A 15,657-nucleotide genomic window follows, 5' to 3' on the forward strand; every position below is an offset into this window, starting at 1 on the left:
TAGAAAATGACTAGGCAGGATTTGGTCTTTTTAATATTCAGTTTTATAAAATATAACACATATAAAACTGAATATTAAAAAGACCAAATCCTGCCTAGTCATTTTCTACTGAAGGACATATTCAATAACAAAATATAAACCCGTTGCCGTCAAGTCAATCCCGACTCATAGTCTAAAATTACATAAGTTTTTAAGTAGCAATGGTTGTGCTTTTAATTCTGGATCAGAATCTCTTCAAAACAAGGAAATGGGACAGGAAGGGTGCAGCTAAATCAGGGGCGTTCTCTGTCCACCACCCCATCTGTCCATCTCACCTTACTCCCGCTCAAACGGGAGAGGCTTCTCTGAGGAAGGAAGTGACAGAAACCCCCTCCTGGCAGTGAACTTCCAGGGAACAGGGCCCCTCTTTGGTTCATATCTGAATCGTTGGCATAGACTATTCAGTAACTATATGGTGAAGTGATGCAATGCATTGAGGATTGTGCCAGGGGACTAGATCTGTGACTAAATTGGAGTCTTTCACCATAAAATAAGATTGCCAAGTCCTCTATTATACAGCTATGAATTATATGCCATGGGCTCAGGATTTTAAAAACCTTTTATCCAAAACTGAGTTAAGACGCATGTAGGAAGCATTCCTGCTATGTATGATAAAAACCCCATACTCTGATGATGTATCATTTCAGCTCCTTAAAAGCACAAGTTGGGCTCCTCCTGGTATCTCTGTAATGTTAAAGAAAGAGAGATGTAACAGCTGCAGGGACTGGAGGACTTAAAAGATAAGTAGTGATAAACAGGAACTCAGCTATGGTAACTGAAACAATAAAAGAGTCCATTTCAATATGAAGAAGTGATCTCTTTCTGATTATTACAGTACTCAGAAACCAAAATCTTGGTAAAAGTTAGTGATAAATACCTGAAACATAGGTAATCAGATAATGCAGAAAAAAAAATTTTTTTAAATGGGGATCCTACTACACTTTATATGATGTTACAAGAAAACAATGGAGATCACTGACAAGCTATTACATCTTTCATAACACAGACATAATTAATAACAAATACACAACATATATTATTCCTTTCCCCTTATTGTGTCATTTTGAAGTATACTTTTCTGACTAATGCTAGCACAACGATGCAGAAGACTTTAAAAAAAAAATTATCTGGATTCTCAAATGCAAAATTAAACCACCTGTAGTTCATAGAAAGGCAGCGCAAGAAGTGTCTAATTGATGGCTGCCCCCACTGTTTCCCACTGTTACCACAACTTCTCAGGTCAGAGCCACCTGCCGTAGATAGCCAATTCCTGAGAGGGGTGAGGTGAGTAGCAAGAGCTTTAACGTGTATGGATACACAGGAGACAGAGTGGAATGATCTCCTCCAAAGCCTGTCTCCCACAAATGGAGACTGGCTCAAAGATTTATTGGGCAAAATCAAGGGTTTCAGAAACTTGTGGAATGTCATTCTCTCCTGGGGTGGTTTCGGTGATCATGGTCCCAAGGTATCATCTCATCTGCCCAGGGAGTGACTGGTCTCCTGGGGTGATTTCGGTGGTCATAAGACTTTCTTAGATCATATCTTTTGTTTATATAATCTGAAAAGGACATTAGTCATTAGTAAAAATTCAACAAAGAAAAAGGAACTGAGCAGTCAAGAATAAGTTTAGAAGAAACAAAAATGGTGTAGGTCCTGTTCATGTCATGGCCGAGCAGCCTGTTCCAATCCCCCCTTTTTGTTGTGAGTTTCTCAATCTTGGAAACACGGCGTTGAGTCTCTCTAGCTGCTTGCTGCTGGATGCGGGCATAGAGCCCTGAAGGTTAGAGGAGTGGAACTCTCGTGTTGTCTGAGCTAAACTATTATATCTCTCTTGTATCTATATTGGCCCTTTATTAGGCTGTCGTCTGTCCTGTATGATGGGGGATGGATTGAAATCCCTGATCAACCATCATTTGGAGCTAGAACTTTTGAATCACTTGAAATGACTCTACCCTTCAGGGAGAAGGCACCAACTCATTAAGACATACATCAAGACACATAAGCTTGTCTAGAAAGAGGAACAATGCAAACAAAGGTTAAAATAAAAATAAAAGAGATAGAGCAAAAACAGTTCTTAATACCTATACAGCACTTGTTTTTATGTTATTTACCAGTCTTTGTTTTGTCTCTTGAACAGCCATTTAAGTCCTTTAACTTCGTATTTTCAAAAAGGCAAAAGTGGGAAGCGGACAAGCATGTTGTTAGATCCATGTCTGTCCAAATCCAAGGAATATTATAGAATAGGCAAGAATGGGAAACCAGATCAGCATGTTGCCACTGCCATGTCTGTCCAAGTCCTAAGAATATTAAAAAAAAAAAAAGAATATTACAGGGTACAAAATGGGCAAAACCATTAAAAGTTTTACCTTCTCACAAACTGGCTACACACTGTGATCTTACATTTTGAATTGCCTTTCTTAGCAATCATTGGTAGAGCTGGAGCTGGGCTCACAAGGACACATCAACTGGGCTCTGAGATGAAAACAACAGAATAATCTCAGAAGATATCTTTTAGGGAACCTTTTTCACATAAGCCAGAACACAAAAGACTTTCCACTCTCATCATTTTCTATTAGCATTTAGTGAATAGAAATTTATTGGACCAATGAAGACCCTTTTGTTAGTGAAACCTGCACCAATGATTGTTAAGAAAGACAATTCAAAACGTAAGATCACAGTTTCTAGCCAATCTGTGAAAAGGTGAAGTTTTCAATGATTTTGCCCATTTGTAATGTTAATGTATACTGATGACTGTAACATTCTTTGAACTCTGGCAGAAGTGGCTGGGGCAGCATGCTTGTCCATCTTTCCATTCTTGCTTATTCTGTAATACTCTCCGGACTTGGACAGACATGTCTGTGACAGTATGCTTGTCCTTTTTCCCATTCTTGCTGACCCTGTAATATTTCCTCGGATTTGGGCAGACATTAGGTCTGGCAGCATGCTTGTTTGCTTCCCATTTTTGCCTTTTTGAATATACGCCAAATAAAACTTTCTTTTTGCTTTACTAAACTTTGTGATTTTTTTTCCCCTACAACAGCTAATGGCATAGCCAGCAGGATATCTGAAGCTATGAATCTAGCTGAGCTTGAGGAGACCTGGACTGTGGAGCAGAAGCTGGCAAAAAGAGGTCCTATGTTCTGGACCTACGTGTTCCCACTTCATGTCCCCTCGACACCAACCGGGTGAGTGCTCTTGGAAAATGAGCCTTTGCTTATTCTTCTTTGTTCTTTCTCATGTTTTCTAAAGTTTTGTTCACTATATTTGTTTGAAAGACCAGTTGGTTGATTAAGGAGAATCTTTCTTAGATTTTTCCTTGATCATTTGACTAAGAGTGATATTTGCTAACTCTTTGGTAAACTACAGTTTAGGTCCAGATTCAGACTTTGAAACATTAAAGAGGTAATTCTATTTTCAAAGAGGTCTGGATCACCATAAGCTGCAAAGCTCAGGCCTTTTTGTGACTCAGAAAATCTGGACAATAGTGCTCTGTTTTGTAAAATCTGGCTGTTCCTGACCTGTTTAGCCAAATTCTCAGGGGGCGAAGGGAGAAGTGGTAGTTCCTTACCTTTTTGATGAGATAGTTTCTCAATGAAAAATCACAATGTTAAAATTGAAATCATCAGTAGCTTTAAAGGACTTTCCAACTGGAAGAACTAGTATATTTAAGGCCTAAAATAAGAGACTAGTTCTCTAGCTGGCAGAATGAATTAAGCTCAAAAAGAAGAAAACCAAAAGCTTAAACCTTAGAGCTTAATATCTTTGACTGATCCCCCTATTACTGAGACACTGGTTTGGGGTTCATATTTTAAAACACTATAAACTGAGTATACTACAAGTACTTTGGAATTTCAGTTACCATTTTAAGAAAATTAACTTTTGTGTTGTCTTCTTCTCTTTGGGAAATTTGCTTGATGCTCAGGTTTTGTCAAAAGTTCTAATATTCCTCCATCTGAAGCTCTAGCAAGTTAATGTTTTATCTAGAACCTGTTTTTTCCATTGAATTGAGTCAATCTTACCAAAAATTGCTACATACAGTTTAAGAAACTAGGATCTCCAAGTCCTTGTTTTGTGCAGTATTTTTGTGTGTGTGTGTGTGTGTGTGTGTGCAGCTATCTGTCCATCTCCTTTTGTTCTAAGAGCTTGCTTCTGGTCTACAGCGTTGTGTCTAAATTTCTGTTTTGTACCAGGTTAGAGGCTATGGTTAAGAATTGTTCCTTTTTTTTTTAAGGCTATCTTAGAACCTCAGTACTTTCCTTGTTCAGAAAAACTGTGTCTTGTGTCCGTGTTACCATTCAGATTTTTAGTAGCTACTTGGAGAAACTTTGACAAAAACTGGTCTATTTGAAAAGTACACCAAGATCTTTATGTTCTGTATGTCAGTCTTAAAACCAAAACCTTTCTAAGCAACTTAAGTTAGACATTGTATGAAATGTGTTTTATTTAAAGAAAAAAGGATAGTTTTGTCTTAAAGTAGCAGTTTCAGAACAGCAAAAGGGAAAGAAATAAGTTATCTTTTGCTTTTCAAAACTCCTAGGCCAACCTAAACATATGTAAATGGAGTGACCTAATCTTATCTTCCACCTCCATTTAAAAGGTAGGTAGGGTGGGGCAAGATCAGGCCTCCTCAGCACCCAGCCCTCAGTCTCCAAGGTCAAATAGAAATCACAATGAGACACACCTAAAATGGCCTGGAAAAATGTTTCTAGCTGTAGCCAGAGACTTAAGGTTATATTCATATCAATGAATCAGCCAGTTGAGCAGAGACTTTGTGATTTCCAAAGCCAGTTGATAAGATTGGGAAATAGTAAAAGTCGAATGAAAACTTACAATATTTAAAGAAACTTTACTTCAGTTAGTTATGTTTTATGGAATACAGGCTTAAAATAATCTAAGATCTTTTAGGTAATAATCGGTGTTAAATTAATAGGTATGTGTCATAATTTAAGCTTATATACTTTTGCTTTTTATACCATTGAGACAGATAGGGATAACTGTGCTGGAAGTTATCTAGAAGTTAGGTAAACAGGAACCACACCCTGCCAGCATGAGATGAGGCTGAAACAACCCATGAATTACTTTTTTCTTAGTGTTTTTCTAGTCTCTTCCCCCTTTACAGGCTCCCGCATACGCAAAAGAACAGTGTGACCACTGTTTAACCTTCCTTAGCTCTCTGGAGATGGTGATGTAGTGCCAAAGATCAGTGTGCTTGCACTATATCCCATAATAAGTGATGCCAAGGGGTGCAGAGAGGACTCCATCTTGAATATCAGCGGGTTCCATCTTGGATCCCAGATGTGCATGCAACCTTGATTCTGAGAAGTGTCCGCCCCTTGAAAGAAGCCACTAAATAGTCATTACTCTATTGTCTCCAACAAACCCATTTAAGCCCTAGCCTTTCTTCCCTTTTCCAGTCTTTTAGAGAGGCTTAGATCCCACTGACTCCTTTTGCTTGACTCAAGCAAAATAAAGCTTGCTGAAGATAAAGGTTGTTTTTCATGTGTATTCTTACTTGGGAAAAGACAAGGACCCTTTGTGTCAGATTGGCGACTGATAACACCATGAGAGAAAGGATATATATGTGTGTTTATTTGGGTCAGCTAATGAGCAAGTTCATTTTTGCCATTTTAAATGGAGGTACTATAAGGTATGCTACAAAGACAATGTTTAAGAGGTTTATTGAAAAGAAATTTATATGATATGGTCAAAAGTTTTATCTGTCTGACTGAAGTTTAATGGCTTAATTTATGAGATTTTTCAGGAGCTTTAAACAGCATATAAAACAAAGAATTAGGTTTCTCACTGTTAAAATAACAAAATTTTCCTTGATTACTGACTTGAAGAGTTTATCTGTTTTTTGTGTAGTCTGCCTAGAAGACAAAACTTCAGCCTCTCATTAGAGTAAGATTCCTGAGTCAGAAACCAAGCCACATGGATTTAGGAAAAAAAAAAAAAGAAAAGCTAAGGTTTTTATTTTAAGGTCTTTGGTTAAATAACTTTTGTTTCATGGTAACTTATGATAAACGCCTGGTAAGTTTGAAAGCCATGAAATTTTTTTTGTAAGGAAAAGTGCTAAAAAGATTTATTTAACATGTTAGAAATTACATGGAAGGTGTTGTCAAAATCAAGAGAAGTACCTAATTCTTTCTCTTTGGGTTAAAATTTGTATTTCGTCTTATGTTTGCCTAACACTAAACAGAATTCATAATATCATGTATTATGTCATAACTTTATTTTTATTTCTAACTTCATTGAAACTTTTTTTTTTTTAATCTAGCATCATCAAAGCCAATAGTTTGATGGAAGGATTCAAATTATTTACCTATGAAGTTATTTTTTATTACTATTCAGGTATTTAGAAACTTGATAATCTTGGTATATTCTTAGTATATTCTGACTATGGTATTATGTTTCAAGGTTATTATGAAGTTCTTTAAAAATATGGTTAATGATTATATTTAGAAATATTTTTTATCTAAAGTTTTCAACTGATTTTATTTGACCTTTACGTTATGCTTAAGTAATTTCTGTCAGGTCTTTCACTATTAAGAGTTATGTTTATAAATTAATCATGGCCATATTAAGTTTTGTCACCTGCAGATAAGTTTATACTTTGCTGATTTTCTGAAAACGTTTGGCCAGACTTTTAACAAAAAAGATGGACTATATTGAACTTATGAAAAAGACTGACTAGACTCAATCAAGATTTCCAGAACTCTTATGCAGAAGCTGATGGGTTCACAGACTACAGTCAATCCAGAATCACGTGTAACAGAAATTAACTACGTAAGACTCAGTAAACTATGGGTTTTACGCGAGATTGTTGCTGACATTTTAAAGTCTTTCTTTCTGGAAATAAGAAATGCCTTAAGGTCCTACTTTCTAGATATAAGAAACCATTTTCTTTTCTCCTAAATTATCTAATGGGTTATTTTAACTCTTGAATTAAAAGTTCCTGGTAAACTTAGCAGTTATAAGTATCAGAACCAGAAAAGTGTCTGAAATTTGAGCTATGATTTTACAAATTAGAATAGCATTAGGTTTCCTATTAGTTCTTTCAAGAAATAGTTTCTGCGTCAATAGATAAACGTTGGTGTATTTATATTAATGCACAATCTGGGGTTTTGCACAGTGCAGTTGCTGCTGAGGCACATGAAAAGCTGTTGCTGGTGCTGCTTATGCATAAACAAACACCTCATGAGATTTGTTTCCTGTTTCAAAGGCCTTAGAGTCATGGTTTCATTGGTTATTTCAGGCAACTGGCCTAACGTTAGTGTTCCTACTCTACCTCCTGATTTGCTGTATAGTGCCTGAGATCTTAAAAACCAGATAGTGCCCAATTACCACTTAGGATTTTTGATCAAAGTTTCTATAAAAAGATCATGATCCAAAGGAGGGAACCATGAAAGAATTGTAATCCTCCTGGAATCCAGATTTCTGGCTTTCATGGAAGTTGGGACAACCTACATAGCCAACTGCCTTTGTGTGTCCTTCTGAACCTCGAGCTTTGAGGAAAAACACTGATTCCTGAAGCCACTTTGAGTCAAACAATTGTCCAGATAAACTGGCAAGACCCTTTTGCTTTGGACATTGTGCTTTTTTTTTGAAGAATTTGGTCTGTTTTGAAAAACTGATTCCAAAGATCGGACAGAGAGTTATGTTTAGGGTAAATCAGTAAACAGAATTATGTTTAGGATATATCAGTAATTGGTTTAATCAGTCTTCAAGACAATGTTGTACAAAACACCTAACGTTTATAATCAAACTTTCACCCTCTTGCTATACAGAAAATTATGTATCTTAAAAAAATCAGGTTGTGAGATCGACATCATGGCTCAGGCTCCATTTGTCTTCGATTCCACTTCTACTTTTGAGAAAGTGATCCATGACTATTAATAGGTAAACCAAAGAGGGGCAGCTTGCTTGGGAAGAACACTTAGTATGCTTTAGACAGATTAACTGGGGACCTCCAACAAGAAGCCCATCCTATATTATCTTGCTAATCAGGTTATTAATAGAAACTTGTTTGTCACATGTAAATTTTTCTATACCTTCTGTTTTCTCTTGACAGATTTTGAGTGCCCTTTATGGATATATGTTTTTGTGTGGTAGATGCAAGTAGTTTAGATGATCCCTTTCCAACTGACAGTGAATTTACATGGACAATCTCTTATTTAGATTCTTGGTGAATGTGTGGGCAATGCACTTTGGGAACCTTAGGATTACCTTTAGATCTTCACAGTAATGATGCCAGTAAATACTGGAAAGGTAATGTTAATTTAGTATGCATTGTAAAACGAGAGTCAGAAGAAACCCCACTGGTCCAACACTCAGGGTATGGTTGGTAACCTTAGTTCCTACTTGTGGTATATTTGATTCGGAAAAATCTTTTATAAGAAATTTATCAATCACTATGGGAGAAATAACAGACAACGTTGCTAGTGGGATGTGAACACAACAGTGATCTCTGACCTCATTAAGCCGAGGGGACATGAGATAACAAAATACCTTAGATTTTATTAGTCCAAGAATAATGTAGTCTGTGCTGTAACAAATACCTCTTGTTGCATTTAGATAAATAACACAGGAGAAGTAGAACAAGATACAAATAGAATTTGAGAACAAGTTACTTGGTTACACACTGTAACACCCTTACAAACACCAGATTTATTTGGTTGGTTTCCATCAGGAGTAAGTACATGGGCTACTGCAAATAATATTCTTAGTCTACATCCTCACAGTACAAACTACACTTTCTTGGGGTAGTGAAAAAAATCTCAAGTCTATTTCATGTCACCTTGGTTTAATGAGGTCAGAGAGCTGTTCTGCTTCCATCCCTCTAGCAATTTCATCTGTTATTTGTCCCATGGTAATTGATAAATTTCTTAAAAGATTTCACTAATTCAGCTATACTGTAAGTAGGAGTTAAAGCTACCAACCATATCCTCAGTGTTGGACGAATAAGATTTCTTCTGACTCTCCTTTTATAATGGGCAACAAATTAACATTTATCTTTCTAGTACTTACTAGCCTCATTACTATGAATATCTAAAGATAATCTTAAAACTCTCAAAGTGCACTGTCCATGTATTCCCCAGTAATCTAAACAAGAGGTTGCCCATGTCAATTCACTGTCAGTTGGAAACTGATCATCTAGTTTAGTTAAATCCACCACATGAAAAAACATATATCCATAAAGCACATGAAGTTTGTCTAGAGAAAACAGAATAGAAAAATTCACACATGACAAACAAGTTTCTATTAAAGAATACATGATTAGCAATACAATGCAGGATGGACTATTCCTGTTGGAGGTCTCCAGTTAATTTAAAACATACCAAGTGTTCCTCCCAAGGGCAAGCTGCCCCTCCTTGGTCCATCTCTTTAGAAAACCTGGTTTCTTTAAGATACATAATTTTCTGTATACCAAGAGGGTGAGAGTTGGATTGCAAACATTAGAGAGGTATTTCATACAGCAAGGAAAAAGGAACTGAGCAGTCAAGAATAAATAAGTTTAGAAGAATAAAAGTGGCGTAGGTCCTGTTCACGTCATGGCCGGGCAGCCTGTTCCTCCCAACTACGGACCAACAGAACGCCCGCCAGCACACGTTCGTGGCGGATAAGCAACCGGAGAGAGGAACGGATAGGACGCTCAGTCGCCCCACAGCCTTCAAAGCCCCTGAGAGCAGGGATGCGCTTCCACTTAAGCCCCAGGCCTCCCAACGGTGGGCCCCAGGCGAAAGCCCTCGCCCCCGGCCCCACTGCCCCGCACGACATTACGCCGGAAGCCAGCGCCCGGGACACAGCGTTCACGGTGTTTGCTGCAGCCACCGCCCGAGGGATAAGAGCAAGAGAAATTTGAGTTACCGGCAGACCACGGGTTTTTGAGAGTCCCCGCACGAACCCCGGACTCTGCACGCTCCCCTCTGACGTGGCCCGTAGGCGAGAGTGGGGGCCGTCGAGCCACGCCCGCCGCCCGCGCCGCTCCAGCCAATCCAAGGCCGTCTCTGAGCCGCCCCGCCCACGCGCACAAGCACGCACCCACCGGGCCTCCTCCCCCGTGCCGGTTGCTGGATTTTGATTGGCTGGGGCCGGTAGTGGGCGGGACGGAGAGAAGCCGGCCGGAGAAGGCTTGCAGGCCGGGGTTAGAAGCCGGTGGCGCTTTACGCAGCTTGTTACCTGTGGTGAGTGAAACGTGAGGAGTTATTGGGCGCCGTGGGCTCCCAGCGTCCGGGCGGGAAGAAGCGAGGGAACTCCTGGCTGGGCCTAGAGGACCTTGAGGGATTGGGGCCGCGGGGCTGGGAGTAGGGGCGATGCCTGGGATCGCGGTACAGTTGGCGCCGCTGAGATCCGACCACGAGGATCCGGAGAGGCCAGGGGCCTGCAGACAAGGTCTGGGGTCGTGTCGGGTGAGAACATACGGGGCGAACGAGCAGATGAAGCGGAAGCTGACGGACAGAATGAATCCCTGCCGACCGGGCAAGACCCACTGATGGGCGAGTGATGAGAGATCTGTGAAGGGGGGCTGGGGCCGGCTTGGGGAGCAGGGAGCCGGTAGCCAGGAGCGTCCCGGAGCATGCTCACTTGAGAGCGGGGGCTGAGCGGTGGGTCAGGAGGGATAGGCAGGGGAGGACTCTGGCCTTGGAGTCCTGACAAGGTCACAGGAAGCGAGAGAGGAGGAAGGTCGAAAGATTGAAGGGACGGCGAAAAACAGAGGTAGTCCGCCGTCTGCCTCCTCTCCCCAAGCCGTGCTTCCAACCACCCTTTGCGCCTTGACCTACCTGGCGAAGGTACGAGGGCCTCGGGCCCTGAATGAAGCATCCCTGGCGGAGTTAAAATTTATTCTTGAAAGTAAGCCTGGGGATGGGAAATTACAAAGCAGGGTATGAGCTTAGAAGTGGGAGCAGCCGGAATGGCTTGAGCAGTGTTACTGCTAGTCTTCCTCTCCTGACTACCCCGGGTGAATGCAGCTATTTTCCTCTTCAGGGTAATCCCTACCGAAGGCATCTAGGCTTCCGGAAGTACCCAGGCACTTTGGAGTAAGACCGGTTTGAATGAAAAGTTCTGGCAGATGGAAGTAGTACCGTTCTCCAGCATGACAAACATGTTTGGAGCAGTGTAGACCAGGAGTCGCTATGAGTTGGAATCGAGTCCATGACAACGGGTTTTTGGTTTAGACTAGGGGTCTCTTACTTTGGTGTGCACCAGAATCACTTGATGGCGCTTCTTAAAATACTGGTTCCAAGAGCCCTGCCCAGACCGTGTGAATCAGAATCTCCAGGGTGGGGCCTCGGCAGCCATTATAAACAAACTTGACAGGTGAGTGATGCAAAATCGAAGTTTTAAAACATTGCTTTTCTAGATAGAGTTCCTGTGACCAAAAAGACAGGCTGTGAAGATCCTTCAGCCTGTTACATCGCCTGATGCCAGGGGCAGCCCATCTTCCATTATACCTCTTCCAGGTTCCCATGCGTTGGAAAGGTTTTCAGTAGTATCTTACTAGGCTTACTGAATAGTTCCTTTTCTCCAAACTCGCTTTAAATATCTGGTTATTAGTGCCTCTTTTGGAACCTGTTCAACTTTCAGACAGCAATCTGGGTCAGTGGCAGCAGCTGGATGAGAAAATGATGATAAAGGAAAATCTAGCAGTGGTGCTAGTGAAAAAGAATATTTTCAAATCACAGTTAAAATTGTTAGGTGATTTAAGTCCCCGGACAGGAAGAGGCTATATAGTTTTACACGTGGCTTACATTTTTTTCAGTTCAAAGAGAGATCCAGGCTTCTGTTAAGGAATGAATTTCAATGTTTTTCATATTAATATGCACCAACATCGTAACACTGGTGATTTGGCAATATATTGTCTATCAAAGGAACCCTGGACTGAGTATGAAGAGAACTGGGTTCTAATCCTCTTCTGCCAGAGATGTATTCCTCCTGTTAAAAATTCATGTAACTGCTTAGAACTCATTTTATTTGTAAAATGAAGTTATTGGCATGGATTAATCATCTGGGTCGTCCCTTACTTTCAAATTTTGAATTTCTCATTGTTGACCCTAGTACTTTAAAAGCTAATCATCTTCAATTCAGGTAGCTGTATATTGTGAACACTTGGGAAGCTTCTAGATGGTAATTAGGAAGACAGTTATCAAAATCTGTCCAGAGAGTATGTCATAAATATATACTATATTAGAATTTTAAGATGGTATAAAGATACCATTTGAACTATAAGGTAACGACTCTGATGTAAGTGTTGGATTTTTAATATTCATCTTTATTAATATTATTCTGAATGTGCACATGAGTTTTATGGATCAGAGAAAGTTTATCATTACTCACTTAGAGCAAATAATGATGACTTGGCTCCCCACACCCTGATTCTTACCCCAGGGGTAACATTCTGAAAGCCAGGTCAAATGTCCTACTCATACAAACTTTCGAGTCTGTGTCATAGGTAAAGAATGGAGAACCATAGCTGTTCTCCTTGTGTTCGTTTATATACAGAAAAGAGAGAGCCATCCCCCTCCCTTCCTGAAAGGAGGGGCCAAAACCCTTTTGCTTCATTGAGACAGGATGCAAAGGATCTTCGGTTATCAGCCTATCCTTTTAGAATGTAAATGCATCCTTCCAGTGTACAGATGAACATCTCCCCCCCACTCACCAAAAAAAAACCCATTGCTGTGGAGTCGATTCCAACTCACAGCGACCTTATATAGTATGGAGTAGAACTGCCCCATAGAGTTTCCAGGGAGCACCTGGTGAATTTGAACTTCTGACCTTTTGGTTAGCCAAACTCTTAACCACTGTGCCACCAGGGGGTCTCTCCAATTTTTAGACCTAGAGATACCTCCAAGGTCTGGGCTTTATACTTTCCCTCCAGCCTTCCTGGCACCTTGGGACTTAACCTAAGGATGTAGTTTGGGCTGTAACCATTTGGCCCTCAGAACAGAACAGGTAATTAGACAAATAGCTACAGATCTCATTCTCAAAGTATTTATGATTTGATATGAAGTAAAATGCTCCTAGGGAAAGTGGAAGCAAACAATCTTTATATTGTATGTATTTCCTTGTCTCACAAGGCTAAGGCTTTTTACAGGAACACAGAAATTGACAGAAGTTTTATTCCAAGACAAGAATTTGGTTATGTGTTGTATTAAGACTTGGTTATAGGTAATAGAAGGGAGCCCTGGTGGCACCGCGGTTAAACACTCGGCTGCTGACTGAAAGGTCATGATTGGAACCCACCAGCCCACCAGCCGCTCCCTGGGAGAGAGATGTGGCAGTCTGCTTCCATAAAGATGATAGCCTTGGAAACCCTATGGGGCAGTTCCACTCTGTCCTCCAGGGTTGCTAGGAGTTGGAATCGAGTCAGTGGCAATGGGTTTTATAGATAATAAAAATCCACTAGGATGGGTTTAGGCAAAACAAATGGAATTTATTTAAGGCTACATGTTGTGCAAGCTTTTTGATTTTTATTTTGTCTGCCTTTCTTTCTGCCTATTAATGTGCCAGTAACCAGGAATGCATATATAATTAAGATTCTTAGCTGTCTAGAGGGTGGAGGTGTGGGGGAAAAACTTATATAGAGATAACAAAAGAATTTATGCGAAAACAGCGTGCTAACAGAACTTAACTCTCCTGAGGGAAGTAAGGATAAGCTTCAGAAAGGTAGTGATGTTTGAGCTAGATAAAAAGAATGAGGATCACTGACAGGAGGAACTAAATCTGTAAATCATAGAGAACCATAGAAAATTTTTAGATGGAAGAGTAACACAAAGAAAGAAATGTTTAGCAACATTAGTTTAGCAAAGAACAGAAATTGAGGTGATCTGTTAGGTAATTAGTTATCCAGATATGCAGTGATTAGAGGAAAAAGTACCAACATTCTTGTTTTTAATGATAATTCCCAAATGATTTCTTAGTTGAGGAAAAATTAAGGCAAAGGTGGAAAACATGTCTTTACGTCTACAGAAGAAGTTGCTAGTTTTTAAAACTGGATTATGTTATATAATAGTTTTGTCTCATGTTTTCAAGGAGCCAACTCCTACCCTCGTTATCATGTCTTCTTTCATAAATACAACAGAAGAATTATAAAAGAAATAAGTACCTACATACATACAGTTTGGCATATTTCTTACTGAGTGATTAAGCTCTACAGAGGTGTATAATTATTACTGTTTTCACTAAATATTCCTAAATAAATTACCTGAGAATAATTTTGCTTGTTGAAAAATATGACTTCTTAATTCATTCAGCAAACATTTTGTTGTGTGTTTATTGCCTGCAAGGCATCACACCAGCAGTGGAGATAGATATGAGCAGAGGAGATCTAGGCCCCTGGCTTCAAGGATTCTAGCAAGAGAAATAGGCAAGTAAACAAGCAGCTGTGATAAGGGTTATAATAGAAAAAAGGTCCTTTTGTTGTTAATTGCTGGCAAGCTGGTTCCTGACTCTTAGCAACACCATGTACAATGGAACAAAATCCTGCCTGGTCCTGCACCATTCCCATGATGGGTTGTGGATCGGGCTGTTGTGATCCATAGGGTTTTCATTGGCTGATTTTAGGTCACCAGGCCTTTCTTCCTAGTCTGACTTAGTCTAGAAGCTCCACTGAAACCTGTTCAGCATCATAGCAACACATGAGCCTCCACTGAAAAATGGGCAGTGGCCACAATGAGTTGCATTGGCTGGGCCTCCTTCATAAAAAGGTGAGAATTCTACCACTGAACCTCCAGTGCCCCCACGGGGTCCTATGGCACCGCATAACCAAAGCACTTGTAAATGTATAGAGTCAGGAAGCCATCCCAGAGAAGGTCAGTTAAGGTATGGGAAGGGTTAGCCAGGGAAGAGTATCTAAAGGGGATGGAAAGTGGCGAAAGGGAAGAAGAGTGTTAACAGGCAGAGGAATCAACTTGTGCAAAGGCTTGGAGGTATGGAGAGCACCTGAAAGTTTAGTGTGGCTGAGGTGTAGGATTGGGCAAGACAGTTGGAAGGAAGTTTTTTGATAAACAGTTAATGTCTTTGAGGAGCTTATGATTTGGTATGAAGGCAGCTAATAAACATCAGCCTAAAATAAATACAATATTTAGTCTCTCCATCCAGTCCATTTATGCAGACTCTTCAAGGCCAGTCCCATCTTTTCTGAAACCTTCCATACCTGCTTTAGCTAAAAGGTATCATTCCCTCTGAAATCAGTCTACATGGTCTCTATTACACTAAAAAATACACTATTGACAATTAATCACACTCTGTCACCTCTTTAAAAAAAAATCTGATTTTGTTTATGCTTCAGCTGTTTTCAAAAAAGGTGAGTTCCCCGAAGGCTCCTCCTTGAGTCTTGTATATAATAAGAGCTTAGCAAGGAGGAATTTATTCAACTGGGAGGTAATAGAGCACAGAAAAAAAAGCTGAAGCTCTAGTTCTAATCGTAGTTCTCTCCTATCTAACTGACACTGCACAACTGCTCTGGTTTAAGGTTTTCTCCTCCGTCAGATGACAGGATTCAACTCTTAATTCTCAGTGAGGGTGGGGGGCTGGAAGGATGAATTCACTTTTCAAACTAAGCACACACCCTTACCTCTAGACTTCCTGCAATTCTGGGGGAGACCTTAACCACCACGA

At 40.1% G+C, this 15,657-nt stretch overlaps 1 protein-coding gene across 4 annotated transcripts in view; it reads left to right on the top strand.

The window, feature by feature from the left end:
• The first annotated feature begins 3,075 nt into the window (after positions 1-3,075).
• The window catches only part of HIGD1A (HIG1 hypoxia inducible domain family member 1A), a 36,909-nt gene continuing 24,327 nt past the window's right edge, over positions 3,076-15,657 (top strand). The window contains exon 1 of one of the 4 annotated variants that reach the window (XM_064274722.1): positions 3,076-3,224. In XM_064274722.1, coding sequence (XP_064130792.1) covers positions 3,112-3,224 — 113 coding nt within the window. In that variant the 5' untranslated portion in view covers positions 3,076-3,111. Of the gene's footprint in view, positions 3,225-10,140; positions 10,224-10,252; positions 11,359-15,657 lie in introns of those variants that run through there. The other 3 variants (XM_010589903.3, XM_064274723.1, XM_023547828.2) reach the window with 3 other exon arrangements.

The sequence above is a fragment of the Loxodonta africana genome, chromosome 22 (assembly GCF_030014295.1).
Source record: "Loxodonta africana isolate mLoxAfr1 chromosome 22, mLoxAfr1.hap2, whole genome shotgun sequence".
NCBI classification, from domain to species: Eukaryota; Metazoa; Chordata; class Mammalia; order Proboscidea; family Elephantidae; genus Loxodonta; species Loxodonta africana.